Raw genomic sequence first — 16,163 nt, 5'->3', positions numbered from 1 at the left:
AACTGATGAGCGATTACTTTGGGGTTTTTGTGTCTGTGGTTAAACCTTTGGATATTGGATTTTGGATTGGCCTGACCAGGAGGAAACCACGAGTGAAACGAGCGTTCCAAGGCGACTGCTCATTGCTGAGACCAGGGAATAGTTAAAATATAGATCACGGATCTTTGGACTGTAGTTTGAGAACATCAAAGAGCTTTGTTCTTTTAAGCCTATAGGAAGTCGAATCCTATCAGAGAATCTCCATTATGTATCAGCATGCTATTGGACATTAAACAGAGATGAATGGTTTTCAGTGACTTTATTGAAAATGTGTTTTTCATACACGAGAACTGGAGATTCATATTTACTTATAAATTAGTGGAATGCGTTTGAAAAAGTGTTTGTAATTCGGTCATGACAACCTATTTTATTTTGATACTGCACATTTTCTTTTTGTGACCTTCTCTTGTTTGTGTATACCCACTTGGCGGTGTCAGCCCTACCCCCAATAGCATACTTGATGAGGAATGGATGATACTTAAGCAGATCCAGTTTATTTAGGTGCCATTTGGGTCAGTTTCCCCAAGCTGGAAAGCAACTGGCCACCAAATCATAAGAACATAAGTGAAGCCATGTTGGATCAGGCCAATGGCCCATCCAGTCCAACACTCTGTGTCACACATAAGAACATAAGAGAAGCCATGTTGGATCAGGCCAATGGCCCATCCAGTCCAACACTCTGTGTCACACAGTGGCCAAAAAACCCAGGCACCATCAGGAGGTCCATCAGTGGGGCCAGGACACTAGAAGCCCTTCCACTGTTACCCCCCCCCTCAAGTACCAAGAATACAGAGCATCACCGCCCCAGACAGAGTGTTCCATCTATGCCCTGTGGTTAATAGCCACTGATGGATCTCTGCTCCATATGCTTATCCAATTCCCTCTTGAAGCCGTCCATGCTTATAGCCACTGCCACCTGCTGTGGCAGTGAATTCCATGTGTTAATCACCCTTTGGGTAAAGAAGTACTTCTTTTTATCTGTTCTAACCTGACTGCTTAGCAATTTCATTGAATGTCCATGAGCTATTGGGGGTAGGGTTGACAACCTCCACATGGGTATACACAAGCAAGAGAAGGTCACAAAAAGAAAATGTGCAATATCAAAAATGTCAACAGCAGAATAAGTCGACCGTTCTGGCTGCCTTCTATTTCTTTAGATATATACCTCACAGCAGCTTACAATATCGTTCTCCCTTTTCCCAGCAAAAACCAAGCCAGTTTAGATTTGGAAGGAAAAATGTTAAGAGATGTCATGAAGATTAACAGCCTCTTTTTTTGCCTATTTGTTTCAAAGAGAAATTTCACAGAGGACAAGGAGTCCTGGTACCTGAAAACCACCAGGATGATTTCTTCGGAGCTTTATCTGCGTCCTGACTTGGACCACACGGAGGACGAAAAGACTTTTTGCCGGAAATATTCCCCGAGTTTAAAAACGATGATTCCCATCCGCTTGAAAAAAAGGCAGGTTCTGCATTTTTAAAAAACAAATTCTGAATACAATGATAAAACACATTTAAAAAGAGACTTTTTGTGGGGGGGGGGGGGAGTTTTCCCCATCCACCACTGGGCCCTAACTCAATATCCCAGGCTAGCATGGTCTCAGCAGATCTCAGAAGCTAAGCAGGGTCAGTCCTGGTTAGTCAATCAATCAATCAATCAATATTTATTTATTTCAGTCAAAGTCCTGGTTAGTACTTGGATGGGAGATAGGGTTGCCAATCCCCAGGTGGATGCAACCAACAAGAGAATCATGGTAGAGAGTGGCAAGGAGAAAACACACAGGTTCTGTGATATTCAGCCTCCAAATTGATACAAACAAACACAATATAGGGGGGGGGGAGTATAAATATTCTTAAACACCCTCATACAGAATACTGAAATCAAACATACCCTGACAATAGAACACACAATAATACAAATAACAAGGACCGAAATTCCAAATAATTCAATTACAACTTAATGTCAGAAGAACAAAGAACGTTCCTCCAAATCTTTGCGGATCCCCGGTCGAAATGTATCCAGAGGAGTCCAGAAGTGGTAATAAAGTATTCCAATGATGTATTTTTAACACAGCACCACAGCGCAGCAACGAGGTAGCACTTTATAAGCCCTCGTTTCATTTAGAGCTTCGACTAGCTTCACAATATGATCCAGAGCGTGGCAAGATTCCTGCTTTCACACACAACCAAATGACTTCTTAACAGGTCTTGCTATTGTTGGAAGTTGCCTTGAATGGTCAGGGTGACCTATCAAATTGCTTGGCTGCTTGGTTTTTAACCAGCATTTGTACTCAACAGCTTAGAGGTCACGTCAAATCTATTTTATTTACTTTGTTTATGCCACATTTTTCTCCCAAAAATGGTTTACAACAGTTCCCTCCTTCTCCATTGTATCACTGTATTAATCCCATTTTCTTTGTCAGAACAACCCTGTGAGGTAGATTAGTTCGAGAGTCTGAGACTGGCCCAAGGTAATCCAGTGAGTTAGTATACTGTGACCTCTGCACAACAAAGAAAAACTATGCCTAAATGAACAATGGTTCATAAGACGTTCAGTGGACTACTGGGGTTTTGGCAAGGTTGCCAACTGGCCCCTCTGCCTGTCCTTGGAATATCAGATAGTTTGATTGATTGACTCAGTGAAGGAAGCCAGGGCCCTCAGTTTGCAAGACCTTAAGAACATAAGCGAAGCCATATTGGATCAGGCCAGTGGCCCATCCAGTCCAACACTCTGTGTCACACAGTGGCCAACCCCCCCCCCCCAGTGCCATCAGGAGGTCCACAAGTGGGGCCAGGACAATAGAAGCCCTCCCACTGTGCCCCCACCCCAAGCACCAAGAATACAGAGCATCACTGCCCCAGATAGAGAGTTCCAACGATAAGCTGTGGCTAATAGCCACTGATGGACCTCTGCTCCATACATTTATCCAATCACCTCTTGAAGCTGTCTATGCTTGTATCTGCCACCACCTCCTGTGGCAGCGAATTCCATGTGTTAATCACCCTTTGGGTGAAGAAGTACTTCCTTTTATCAGTTCTAACCCAACTGCTCAGCAATTTAATTGAATGTCTTGTTAACCTTAGCAAAGCTGTTAATGAGAGAATGATTTAGAGGTTATTAATTCATAGGTTTCTGTGCCTACCTTCACAGGAGCAACAGGTGACTTAATAAATTGCCGAAATGTGGCTAGAATCTCTCATCGATTTGTTTATTTTCCTGCAGATCTGCCAGTCCGGTGGATGATGCAGGGCTGGTCTCATTCGCAACGTTCTCCTGGATTTCATTCATAATGATGAAGGGAAGCAAACACAATATCAACGTGGACACTTTACCTCCATTATCGTATTACGACAGTTCGGAGCCGAACGCCAAAAGGTAGCATTACTTTGACACCACTGTATACCTAAGAGCTCTCAGGATAGAAACCTAAAGGAACAACGGTTTGCATTTCCCTGGACTTTGGGGGTCTAACGAGCAGTTCTTAGCGGCAAAATAACACTCCTTAAAGCTTCCTGCTGCTTCCTTCCTGTAACCGAGTGGCAATACAGGGCGGGAGGCGAAGCAAAGGGCCAACATTTGTGTAAAATTTTCATCACATGCTAAATTTCTATCTTCTTTGCCTCCTCCATCTTCACAGTGGCTTTCCAGAGAAGGTTCTTATTAGTCCCACTGTTTAGGGGAGAAACTGAGCTTGGAAGAATGCAATAGGAAAATGAAACAGCCATTTTTATAACTATCTTCATGCTAAATTTCGATCTTCTTTGCCTCCTCCGTCTTCACAGTGGCTTTCCAGAGAATGTCCTTATTAGTCCCATTGTTTAGGGGAGAAACTGATCTCGGAAGAATGCAACAAGAAAACGAAACAGCCATCTTTATAGCTATCTTCATGCTAAATTTCTATCTTCTTTGCCTCCTCCATCTTCAAAGCAGCTTTCCAGAGAAGGTCCCTATTAGTCCCATTGTTTAGGGGAGAAACTGAGCTCGGGAGAATGCAATAGGAAAATGAAACAGCCATTTTTATAACTATCTTCATGCTAAATTTCGATCTTCTTTGCCTCCTCCGTCTTCACAGTGGCTTTCCAGAGAAGGTCCCTATTAGTCCCATTGTTTAGGGGAGAAACTGAGCTCGGGAGAATGCAATAGGAAAATGAAACAGCCATTTTTATAACTATCTTCATGCTAAATTTCGATCTTCTTTGCCTCCTCCGTCTTCACAGTGGCTTTCCAGAGAATGTCCTTATTAGTCCCATTGTTTAGGGGAGAAACTGAGCTCAGAAGAATGCAACAAGAAGCAGTCATTTTTATAGCTATCTTCATGCTAAATTTCTGTCTTCTTTGCCTCCTCCATCTTCACAGTGGCTTTCCAGAGAAGGTCCCTATTAGTCCCATTGTTGAGGGGAGAAACTGAGCTCGGGAGAATGCAATAGGAAAACGAAACAGTCATTTTTATAGCTATCTTCTGCTGGCTGGGACAGTGAGAAAAGGCCAGAATCCAACTGTTGCGCAGATAAAGGTGGCCAAGCTAGGCTGGGGGGAAGCCAATGAGCTGTCAGGAGTTGGGGGTAGAAGGAATGTCAATGGCGGGCTGGGAAATTTGGAGGATGGAGTCTGGGAAGCGCAGGGTTTGGGTAGGGGAGGGACTCCTGTCCTGGAGGGTATAATGCTGTGGAGTTCATAGTGTTGGAAGCCGCCCTGAACCGTTCACGGGAGTGTGTGTGTGTGTGGGGGGGGGGGGTGTTATGGATCAACAGAAATAAATAAGTAAATTTTCAGGAATGACACCTTTTAAAGGCTGCGGGCACCTTTCGAATTCCAAAACAGCCTGCAACAAAATGGCTGCTACAGGAGGCAGAGGCAGCCACTCACCAGCTACTGCAGCTTATGAAGCAGAAGAGTCGTTTTTGTCTACCCCGCTTTTTTCTACTCTAAGGAGTCTCAAAGTGACTTACAATCCCTTTCCCTTCCTCTCCCCACAACAGGCACCTTGGGAGGCAGGTGGGGCTGAGAGAGTTCTGAGAGAACTGCGCCTAGCCCAAGGTCACCCAGCGGGCTTCAGGTGGAGGAGGAGTGCGGAATCAAAACCGGCCCTCCAGATCAGAGTCCCCCGCTCTTAACCACTACACTACGCTGGCTCTTCAATCACACAGTGAAAATTCTTGTGCTGTGGAGGCAGCTGCTACCAAAGCGATGTTTTTAGGAATCCACACAGCCAATCCAGTCTCCCATGGTCCATCAGAAGGCTTGCTGGGCAAAAGACCCACATGGCCCCACCCTTTTTCTATAAAAACCTGGCAGACTCCCGAAAAGTTGTCGCTTGGCACTGTGGCACCCACAGGCACCATGCTGGGAATCCCTAACTTACACGCTTCTAACATCTTTTGAGTTCAATGGACTTAGAGGGTCATAACTCTGTTTAGGACAGCGCTATAAATATGCTTACCCCTTTAGAATTCCACAACCAGTGATCTCTGTGCAGTACAGTTCCATTAGTTTTTTAATTCCCCCTTATGAAGTGCTGGACTATAGAAACACTCCCTTGATTGACATATTGTGGCCTCTCCTTAACACATGCCAGACCCGCCCCCCCCCAGTGGGGGCCCTGGTCCCTTGCTCGCATGCCCCACTGACAGGTGGGACTTACTGCAAAAAAGGAGAGTCAGACCCAGCGTTTTAGCAACATCCCCAATGGGACTTCAGTATGACCCGGAAATGATTTAGGCACGTCAGGTTTGCCACTAAACCAGTGTCACCCCGACACCCCCAATGTGCCTACATCACTTCCAGGTGACATTGGAAGTCACATCAGGGACATCTCTGAAACATCGGGTGAGACTCTCTGCTCCTGGTAAGCCCTTTCCCCATTCCTGTTGGCTGCTGAGGCACTGCTGGATTAAACCCTGTGGAGGCCTCTAGATCTTGGGGTGGGGGTGGGGGGCCCTTGCAGTCTCAGAGTCTTAGTGCCTGCCCCACAGGAAGTGGCCCCCGCTGCAGCCTGCAGGGACCTTCTCAAAAGCCACTTTGACAAAGCTGAAAGGCAGAGAGAATTAAACTTGGCGATAACGTCAGCAATTCAGTATCAGCCACACCAGGCAAAGAGAAGCTCAGTTGCTGGCTGCGTGTGCAGGCTGGAAGGGCTGCAAGCAGGGGGGAAACCAGGGGGAAAAGCCAGCCCGGGGCCTCTAAAAGCATGGCGGCCCATAGGCCAGTGCCTACTCGGCCTATTTGTTAATCTGACCCTGCCCAGAGGGACCTGATGACCATAGCACAAATGGGTACAACGAGGGGTCATTTTGTAGAAAAATAGGTGGTGCAGCTTGTTAGCATAATTTATTAGCATATGCCACCCCACCCCCCCCACCAGCCAAAAGCAACCCAATTCTGGAAAGGAGAGCCCCGGGCGAGCGAGGCCTGCTTGGGCTGGCTAGAGATCCAGCCAGCCCAAGCAGGCTTCGCTCACCTGGGGCTCTCCTTGGTCGCCGCCCCCCAGTCACCTGCTGCCCCAAATCACATAAGAAGTGGAGAAAGGGTGGTGTGGGCTTCTCCAGGGGTTAATGAGGGCTGCTGGGGGTGTGGCAAAGCCCCTGGTGGCTGGCTGGCTGCCTGCTCTCCTAATCCAGGGATTGTTATGCAGTTGCACCTCCTATTCAACAGATAAGGTAGGTGGAGAGGAGGGGGCGGCTGTCAGAAAGGTTCAGGAGCTGTGCTCCTGCTGAATTCAGAGTCCTGAAGTGGATGCTGGAAGCAGGTTTTTGTAACAGTCCGGGATGGGAGGAGACCCCGCACAATGTGGCCATTTGCTCTTGGCAGGTTTCGACTCCTCTGGGAAGCCGAGCTGGCAAAATACGGACCAGAGAAAGCATCTCTCGGCCGAGTCGCTTTTCAGTTCCAGAGGACCCGGATTTTGACAGACCTCCTGGCAAACTGCATTTGCATCATTTTTTGTGCTTTAGGACCGGTGAGTCGCTTGAGATGATCTTTGCAAAAAAATGCATTTTTTAAAAAAAGTGTATTAAAATGCAAATTTAATTTTAAAAGTGTATTTTGCTTTTTGTCAGGGTAGATAGTCTACATGCAGATAGCCCTAGGTATGTTCTCCATTGTGAAAGGATCTGGTTTTGCAAGGGCAGCCAGACTAGCCCGAGTCTGTCAGAGCTTAGAAGCTAAGCAGGGTTGGCTATGTATGGTTTGTACCTGGATGGGAGACCCACCAAAGAAGAGCAAGAAAGGCCACCTCTGAATGTCTCTTACCTTGAAACCCCCATGGGGTCACCGTAAGTTATCTGCAACTTGATGGCACTTAACTTTCTTATATTAATCTAGCAAGGCCTTGGAGACCCACTGGCCAAATAGAAAATGAACATATGAAGCTGCCTTATACTGAATCAGACCCTCAGTCCATCAAAGTCAGCATTGTCTAGCAGCGGCTCTCCAGGGTCTCCAGCTGAAGTTTTTCACACCTATTTGCCTGGACCCTTTTTAGTTGGAGATGCCAGGGACTGAACCTGGGACCTTCTACTTACCAATCAGATGCTCTAACACCGAGCCACCGTCCCTCCCCTAAATGCTAACATCGGTAGCCTGAATCAATGCAAGCCTGCCTTTTGAGTACAAAGACCCCTGCTGAATCTGACCAGGGGTCCATCTAGCACACTGTCTCTTTTCCGCAGTGGTGAACCAGATGCCACAGAAAGCCCACCAAGGAGGTCATATTCTCCTGCTGTTCACCACAGTAACTGGCTTTTAGTAGCCAATTCTCGTCAAGTAAAACAGCATTGGCCCCAATGTAGATCCTTGGGGGATCCTTCTTCTTCTTCAGCAGAACTGTTTGCATGCTTCTCTCATGAAAGGGAGAGGCCATGGCTCAGTGGCAGAGCATCTGCTGGGCGTGCAAAAGGCTAAAGCAGGTTCAGTCCCCAGCATCTCCAGATAAAAGGATCAGGTACTAGGTGATGCAAATGGCCTCAGCCTGAGACCTTGGAGAGGTGTTGCCCATCAGAGTGGACAAGACTGGCCCCCAAAGACCAGTAGACTGATTTAATATGAGATGGCATCTGGTAGTTCATGTGAAATAACTTTTTTTAAAAAAGCCATCCCCCTGGCTGCCAGCGGGGTCGGGGCGGGGGGAGAGGAGAGTTGCCAAATCCAAATTGAGAAACTCCTAGAAAATTTGGGGTGGGGTCTGGAAAGGATGGGAACCTCCATAGACTCTATAAGGGATACAGTGGATATGAGTGGATTCTACGGGATACAATACCATAGAGTCCACCCTCCATCTTCTCCAGGGAAACTGATCTCTGATGTCTGGTGATGAATTGAAATTCCAGGGGAACTCCAGGTTCCATCTGGAGGCTGGCATCCTTTGTTCTTCGGATAATGATGGGAAAGTAGACCACTCTGTATTGTATAGCAGGGGTGGCCAACAGTAGCTCTCCAGATGTTTTTTGCCTACAACTCCTGTTTGGTGTAGTGGTTAAGTGTGTGGACTCTTATCTGGGAGAACCAGGTTTGATTCCCCACTCCTCCACTTGCACCTGCTGGAACGGCCTTGGGTTAGCCATTGCTCTGGCAGAGGTTGTCCTTGAAAGGGCAGCTGCTGTGAGAGCCCTCTCCAGCCCCACCCACCTCACAGGGTGTCTGTTGTGGGGGAGGAAGGGAAAGGAGATTGTGAGCCGCTCTGAGACTCTTCGGAGTGGAGGGCGGGATATAAATCCAATATCTTCATCTACCTCACAGGGTGTCTGTTGTGGGGGAGAAAGGTAAAGGAGATTGTGAGCCGCTCTGAGACTCTTCGGAGTGGAGGGCGGGATATAAATCCAATATCTTCATCTACCTCACAGGGTGTCTGTTGTGGGGGAGAAAGGTAAAGGAGATTGTGAGCCGCTCTGAGACTCTTCGGAGTGGAGGGCGGGATATAAATCCAATATCTTCATCTACCTCACAGGGTGTCTGTTGTGGGGGAGGAAGGTAAAGGAGATTGCGAGCCGCTCTGAGACTCTTCGGAGTGGAGGGCGGGATATAAATCCAATATCTTCATCTACCTCACAGGGTGTCTGTTGTGGGGGAAGAAGGTAAAGGAGATTGTGAGCCGCTCTGAGACTCTTCGGAGTGGAGGGCGGGATATAAATCCAATATCTTCATCTACCTCACAGGGTGTCTGTTGTGGGGGAAGAAGGTAAAAGGAGATGGTGAGCCGCTCTGAGACTCTTCGGAGTGGAGGGCGGGATATAAATCCAATATCTTCCTCTACCTCACAGGGTGTCTGTTGTGGGGGAGGAAGGGAAAGGAGATTGTGAGCCGCTCTGAGACTCTTCGGAGTGGAGGGTGGGATATAAATCCAATATCTTCCTCTACCTCACAGGGTGTCTGTTGTGGGGGAGGAAGGTAAAGGAGATTGCGAGCCGCTCTGAGACTCTTCGGAGTGGAGGGCGGGATATAAATCCAATATCTTCATCTACCTCACAGGGTGTCTGTTGTGGGGGAAGAAGGTAAAAGGAGATGGTGAGCCGCTCTGAGACTCTTCGGAGTGGAGGGCGGGATATAAATCCAATATCTTCTTCTTCTTCTTCAACTCCCATCAGCCCCAGCCATTGGCCCTACTGGCTGGGGCTGATGGGAGTTGTAGGCAAAAAACATCTGGAGAGCTACCGTTGGCCACCCCTGCTTTACAGTATTGTGTTTGAGAGGTGAATGGACCAAAAATGGTTTGGAATGAGTTTTTCCATTTCTCAAAATAATTGAGAAATTCCTTTGTAGACCGTACTCATCCATAACATCCTCCAGCACAGCGAAAGCGGCTCCACGGACGTGCTAAAGGGGATCGGCCTCTGCATAGCGCTGTTTCTCGCAGAGCTCACCAAAGCAATTTTCTGGGCATTGACCTGGGCTATCAACTACCGCACCGCTATGAGGTTAAAAGTCGCTGTGTCCACTGTGGCCTTTGAGAACCTGCTGGCGTTTAAAACTTTGTCCCACATTTCCGTTGGAGAAGTAAGTGGTCAGAAAGCGTGTCCTCTGTACCCAAGTTGATTGCCCAAAGAGTTCAGTTTTTAACAATGGGTTTGGTGAAACATTTATAAAAAGGAAATACTGATGCCGCGTTTGCAGTCATCTAAGGCCAAACTAGCCTGATATGAGATCATTAGGATGTTCTTTGTTTCTCTTATGCTAATTGGCAGCAGGGTTCTTTTTCTAGCAGGCACTCCTTTGCATATTAGGCCATGCCCCCTGATGTAGCCAATCCTCCTAGAGCTTAGAGGACTGTTAGTACAGGGCCTACTGTAAGCTCCAGGAGGATTGGCTACTTCGGTGGGTCGTGGCCTAATATGCAGATGAGCTCCTGCTAGAAAAAGAGCCCTGATTGGCAGCACCATGTTTGAAGATCAGGGAGGGGGCCACAGGGCAGCAAGCATTCTAACACTTGATACCTCTTCCATGATCTTATAGCTTCTAGCCTTCTACTCCTACCTCTTCCATGATTTACATAGCCCATTCCCAACCAAAGCTGTGGTTTTCTCAACGGGAGGAAAAAGACAGGCACTGCCTATAGCTTCATAGAACCTGTCTTTTTGCTTCCATTAAGCTATTGGCAGCCTGGAAGTATGGAAAGGGCATAGGAAGAAAGAGCTAAATACTTCTTTCTGTAATCTGCATTCCTCCATTTTTCAAAGTAACCACCTGAGGCCACTGCTTAGTTGTCAAAAACTGGGAGACAGCCTAAACAATATAAGCATACTATAGGGTTATAGAATCATAGAGTTGGAAGGGATCTCAAGGGTCATCTAATCCAACCCCCTGCGCAATGCAGGATATTCCCAAATACCTTCCACTAAGTTCACAGGATCAGCATTGCTGTCAGATGGCCATCTAGCCTTTGCTTAAAAACCTCCAAGGAAAGAGAGCCTACCACCTCCCAAGGAAGCCTCTATTTATGTAGGACACCAGGCTTTAAGGGGCATCGAATTAGAAGTGATTTTTTCTTCTCTGTGTTAAAGAAATATTATTAATATGTTACAAACGTAGCAAACGTATTTCTCTATAATGAACATGGAGGAGGGTCACTCAAGTCATAGTTCGCCAAGGGTAGCAAACGCCTGTGGAACTCATTGCCATTTATTTGCTTCTTTCAGGTGATCAATTTGTTAGCTAACGACGGCTATCGGATGTTCGAAGCGGCCTTGTTTTGTCCCCTGCCAATCTCCGTGCCGGTGCTGATGGTCGCGTGTGCCATCTATTCGTGCCTTATCCTTGGTCCCACAGCGCTCGTTGGACTGTTGGTTTACATTCTGTTTGCTCCTTTACAGGTAACGCGATCAGTATCTCGAACAATTATTATAATAATAATAAGCTTCATCCACCCGTCATCAAATGGCAGGCTATCATTGCACTACAGTAATGGTTCATAACTGGATTGTCTTGTCCGCACCATGAAAATCCATCTGCAAAGCATTACTGTATACAGCAACAGTTGTATATATAACAGCCAATGATATATGGGTGCAGCCAAAGAGAGGATCTTACTCCAAAATAAACTTTCATCGTCCATTTTGCCAGATACTCAGATGCCTCCAAAGAACAAAAATTACTAATAATGGCTACTTATATATTGCAATTTGAGCATACCTGGGTCTTTGCACACGATCATTGGTTGCTGTTATCTGATCTGATCATTTTTTCCCCTCTTTAAAGTTGTTGGAGGGGTAAGAGCTCTACTTTCCACTGGAGCAGCAGAACTGGGTGAGGCGGTGTCAAATCATTTCTCCTCATTCCCTGTCTAAATACAGGGTTGCCAACCTCCAGGCAGGGCCTAGAGAGAGCCAGTTTGGTGTAGTGGTTAAGTGTACGGACTCTTATCTGGGAGAACCGGGTTTGATTCCCCACTCCTCCACTTGCAGCTGCTAGAATGGCCTTGGGTCAGCCATAGCTCTGAAAGAGGTTGCCTTGAAAGGGCAGCTGCTGTGAGAGCCCTCTCCAGCCCCACCCTCCTCACAGGGTGTCTGTTGTGGGGGAGGAAGGTAAAGGAGATTGTGAGCCGCTCTGAGACTCTTCGGAATGGAGGGCGGGATATAAATCCAATATCATCATCATCTTCTTCTTCTTCTTCTTCTTCTTCTTCTTCTTCTTCTTCTTCTTCTTCTTCTTCTTCTTCTTCTTCTTCTTCTTCTTCTTCTTCTTCTTCTCCTCCTCCTCCTCCTCCTCCTCCTCCTCCTCCTCCTCCTCCTCCTCCTGTTAATTGCAAATTGCCTCCAGACTGCAGAGATCAGTTCCTCTGGAGAAAATGTCAGCCTCGGAGGGTGGACTTCAGGGCATTACACCCTGCTGAGGTCTCTTCCCCTAAAATTTCCAGGAGCTTTCCAACTCAAAGTCCACAAATCTATATATATTCTACAGCTACTAATTGCCCACAGTGCAGTGTGTGTGTGTGTGTGGAAATACAGGCATTCCACTGCAGTTTTTGTTAAATCATGCAAAACAATTCTATTACTTTGAAAATGTGTCCATCTGATCTTGCAGTCATTTGTCCAATTAGCTCCCCTGCTTATCTCCTGGACAATCTAGTCAACTGTATTACTTGCATGCTGTAATGGTGTTTGGCCTGTTCCTCACAGATGCTGATGGCTAAGCTCACGTCCCTATTCCGGAGAGCTGCCATTTTGGTGACCGACCAACGAGTGAGGATAATGAGCGAGATTCTGACTTGCATCAAGCTGATCAAGATGTATGCTTGGGAAATGTCCTTTGCAAAAGCTGTCAGAGGTATGGGGGAGGGGGAGAACACATTTTTAAAAACATCCAGGGCAGAGCCTTACCTGGATCATTCTCAAACAACCTCTGTGATTCACTTTTCATTTGTACAGCCAGGACGTAATTTACAAAATTATATATTGTTGTTAGGGTTGCCAAGTCCCATTTTTAAAATATCTGGGGACTTTGGGGGTGGAGCCAGGAGACTTTGGGGGTGGAGCCAGGAGACACTGGGGTGGAGCTAGGGGGAGGGGGGGAAACGGCGCCGGGGAGCGTCGCTGCGCTGCCGTGGCTGCTCCTCCAAGATGGGCTCAGGCTGGGCCCATCTCAGAGGAGCAGCTGCCGGGGGGGGGGGGGGGGCGTCGTGGCGGCGTCGCGCGCTCCGCCTCTGGGTTGGAATGGGGGGGTGGAGGCGGGCCAGGAGCGTGGCGAGCCGCGAGTCCGGGTCCTAGAAGGGCCCGGATTCACGGCTCACCATGCTCCTGGCCTGCCTCCACCCTCCCCTTCTCTGGTTTGGCTGCTCCTCCGAGATGGGCTCAGGCTGGGCCCATCTCAGAGGAGCAGCTGCCGGGGGGGGGGGTGGCGCGGCAGCGTCGCGCGCTCCACTTCGCCTCTGGGTTGGAATGGGGGGGTGGGGTGGAGGCAGGCCAGGAGCGTGGCGAGCCGCGAGTCCGGGTCCTAGAAGGGCCCGGATTCGTGGCTTGCCATGCTCCTGGCCCGCCTCCACCCTCCCCTTCTCTGGTTTGGCTGCTCCTCCGAGATGGGCTCAGCCTGGGCCCATCTCGGAGGAGCAGCTGTGGGGAGGGAGGGGGCGGCAGCAGCGCGGCAGTGTCGCCCGCTCTGGGATGGGGCGCCCGCCGTTTCCCCCCTCCCCCCGCTTCCGTTTTTTGGGGGAGTGGGGGAAGAGGGTGGAAATCCTGGCATCCCCCGCCAGAGCGGGAGGGTTGGGAAGTCTAATTGTTGTGCAGGGCTTCTTTTTGTAGAAAAAGCCCAGCAGGAACTCCTTTGCCTATTAGGCCACACACTCCTGATGTAGCCAATCCTCCTGGAGTTTACAGTAGGCCCTGTACTGAGAGGCCTGTAAGCTCTTGGAGGATTGGCTACATCAGGGAGGTGTGGCCTAATAGGCAAAGGAGTTCCTGCTACAAAACAAGCCCTGAGGGAAAGCATGACTTTGCCTCATGAATTAAAGGGGATGAAAGATGAGATAGACAGATTAATATTTTCAGGGCTTTTTTGGTAGAAAAAGCCTAGCAGGAACTCATTTGCATATTAGGCCATGCCCCCTGATGCCAAGCCAGCTGGAACTGTGTTCCTGCTCCAAAAAAGCCCTGTTGTGTGGACAACGTGTGATTCATCAGTTTGCAGAATTATGACAAGTTAATGTCTTTTGCAGGCATCAGGAAAGCAGAAAAGAAAATATTAGAAAAAGCAGGATATGTCCAGAGTGTGAATTCCTCCCTTGCGCCAATCGTATCTACCCTGGCCATTGTCATGACCTTTATCTTCCACACCCTTTTGAAACGAGAACTGACAGCCTCTGTGGTAAGATTTCCGCTAAACCGCCCTCCATCTACAATGTTTTACCTGTTAACTGTGGCCCTTTAGCTTATCAGTGGTGGAAAGTGGCGTTAAGTCGCAGCTGAATTAGGGTGACCTCTGGTGGGGTTTCCAAGGCAAGAGCTGTTCAGAGGTGGTTTGCCATTGCCTGCCTCTGCATAATGACCTTGGAATTCATTGGTGGCCTCCCAACAAATAATAATCAGGGCTAACCCCACTTAGCTTCTGAGAGCCAATGAGACTCAGGGCGTTTTCGCACTGACCTTACTCGGGAGCGACGTCCCTCTTCACCGCGCAGCATCTGCGCGGATTTCGCACTAATTGCTCCGCAGAACCTGGAAGAGCCGCAAAGTTCCGCGGCTTTTGCGTCGCAAATGTAAACTGGTTTTTGGCCAGTTTACATTTGCGATGCAAAAGCTACGGGACTTTGCGGCTCTTCCGGGTTCTGCGGAGCAATTAGTGCGAAATCCGCGCAGACGCTGCGAGGTGAAGAGGGACGTCGCTCCCGAGTAAGGTCAGTACGAAAACGCTCTTAGCTAGCCTGGGCTATGGAGGTCAGGGTATTCAACACATTATGGAACCATAAATCTCAGTAAAGTAGATAGTGATTTCTCAAGGATGTTTCCTTTTAACCAAGGCCAATTTCTAAATACCGAATTGCTTCCCTAATAAAGCCAGACTCCTGCAGCCTGTCACACAGCAGGGGACCAGAAAGGGATTTCTACTGGCTGCCGCCACACTGGTAAGAGTTTGAATGGGAGGACCCAGAATACACAACCACCCCTGTCTTTCTTATTAGCAAAACCTTTTTTCCCATGACCAAGGACCCAGGCAATTAAACAACAACAGTTTATTTACAGTAGTAAATAAGTGGGTAACAAAAATTTTTAGTGCAATGGTGAAATTTATAAACAGTCAAGGATGGTGCAAAACAAAAAGAAAAGTCATCATGACTTGCCAAACGTTCCCTTCCCTAATATCAAAACTCTCCCTCCTTGAGTGAGGGATCTTTCTACAGCCGCCTTCTCTTCAGAGAGAACTTTCTCCATCAGCCTTTTCCAGAGAGAACAGCTTCCCTTTCCCTTTTTTTATGCTTTCCTCCCAGGTCCCACCCTTCTTGGGCTAGTTTTCCCTCCAAAACCTCTTCAGAGGGACAAAAGGGAACCTGGGAGTAGGTGGCCCACCACCAGCAACTCCAATGTAGGTTTCTTTCTGCCCTAGGGTTGCGAAGACCAATTCAAGAAATATCTGGGGACTTTGGGGGTGGAGCCAGGAGACATTGGGGGCAGAGCCAGGAGCAAGGGTTTGACAAGCATAATTGAACTCCAAAGGGAGTCCTGGCCATCACATTTAAAGGGACAGCACACCTTTTAAAATGCCTCCCTTCCATAGAAAATAATGAAGAAAAGGGGCACCTTCTTTTGGGGCTCATAGAATTGGACCCCCTGGTCCAATCCTTTTGAAACTTGGAAGGTATTTTGGGGAGAGGCACTAGATGCTATACTAAAAATTTGGCACCTCTACTTCAAAAAACAGCCCCTCCAGAGCCCCCGATACCTGCGGATCAATTCCCCATCATTCCCTATGGGAATCGTTCGTGGAGGTGCATAATGGCTGTGGGGGCGGGGCTTTCCCGCCGGCCAGCTGGCTGTGGGAGGGGGGAAGCCTGTAAAATCGGGGGATCCCCTGCTGGGACCTGGGGATTGGGAAGCCTATTCTGCCCTCTAAGCCACACTAGGCTTCAGATCATGACACAGCCAGTTATTGAAGGAATTTTAAAAAAAATTTAAATAAAATGTACGCTTCATGTGGTATTCATAAAT

At 48.0% G+C, this 16,163-nt stretch overlaps 1 protein-coding gene across 1 annotated transcript in view; it reads left to right on the top strand.

Annotated features, from left to right (window-relative positions):
• LOC132582619 (ATP-binding cassette sub-family C member 12-like) overlaps positions 1-16,163 on the top strand; it is a 117,766-nt gene that overhangs the window by 18,039 nt on the left and 83,564 nt on the right. Inside the window, exons 3-9 of the mRNA XM_060254279.1 lie at positions 1,334-1,500; positions 3,262-3,414; positions 6,847-6,994; positions 9,793-10,026; positions 11,166-11,339; positions 12,645-12,792; positions 14,177-14,325. Coding sequence (XP_060110262.1) covers positions 1,334-1,500; positions 3,262-3,414; positions 6,847-6,994; positions 9,793-10,026; positions 11,166-11,339; positions 12,645-12,792; positions 14,177-14,325 — 1,173 coding nt within the window. The remainder of the gene's footprint in view (positions 1-1,333; positions 1,501-3,261; positions 3,415-6,846; positions 6,995-9,792; positions 10,027-11,165; positions 11,340-12,644; positions 12,793-14,176; positions 14,326-16,163) is intronic.

This window comes from Heteronotia binoei, chromosome 14 (genome assembly GCF_032191835.1).
Source record: "Heteronotia binoei isolate CCM8104 ecotype False Entrance Well chromosome 14, APGP_CSIRO_Hbin_v1, whole genome shotgun sequence".
Taxonomy (NCBI): Eukaryota; Metazoa; Chordata; class Lepidosauria; order Squamata; family Gekkonidae; genus Heteronotia; species Heteronotia binoei.
This window is presented reverse-complemented; position numbering and strand designations above follow the sequence as displayed.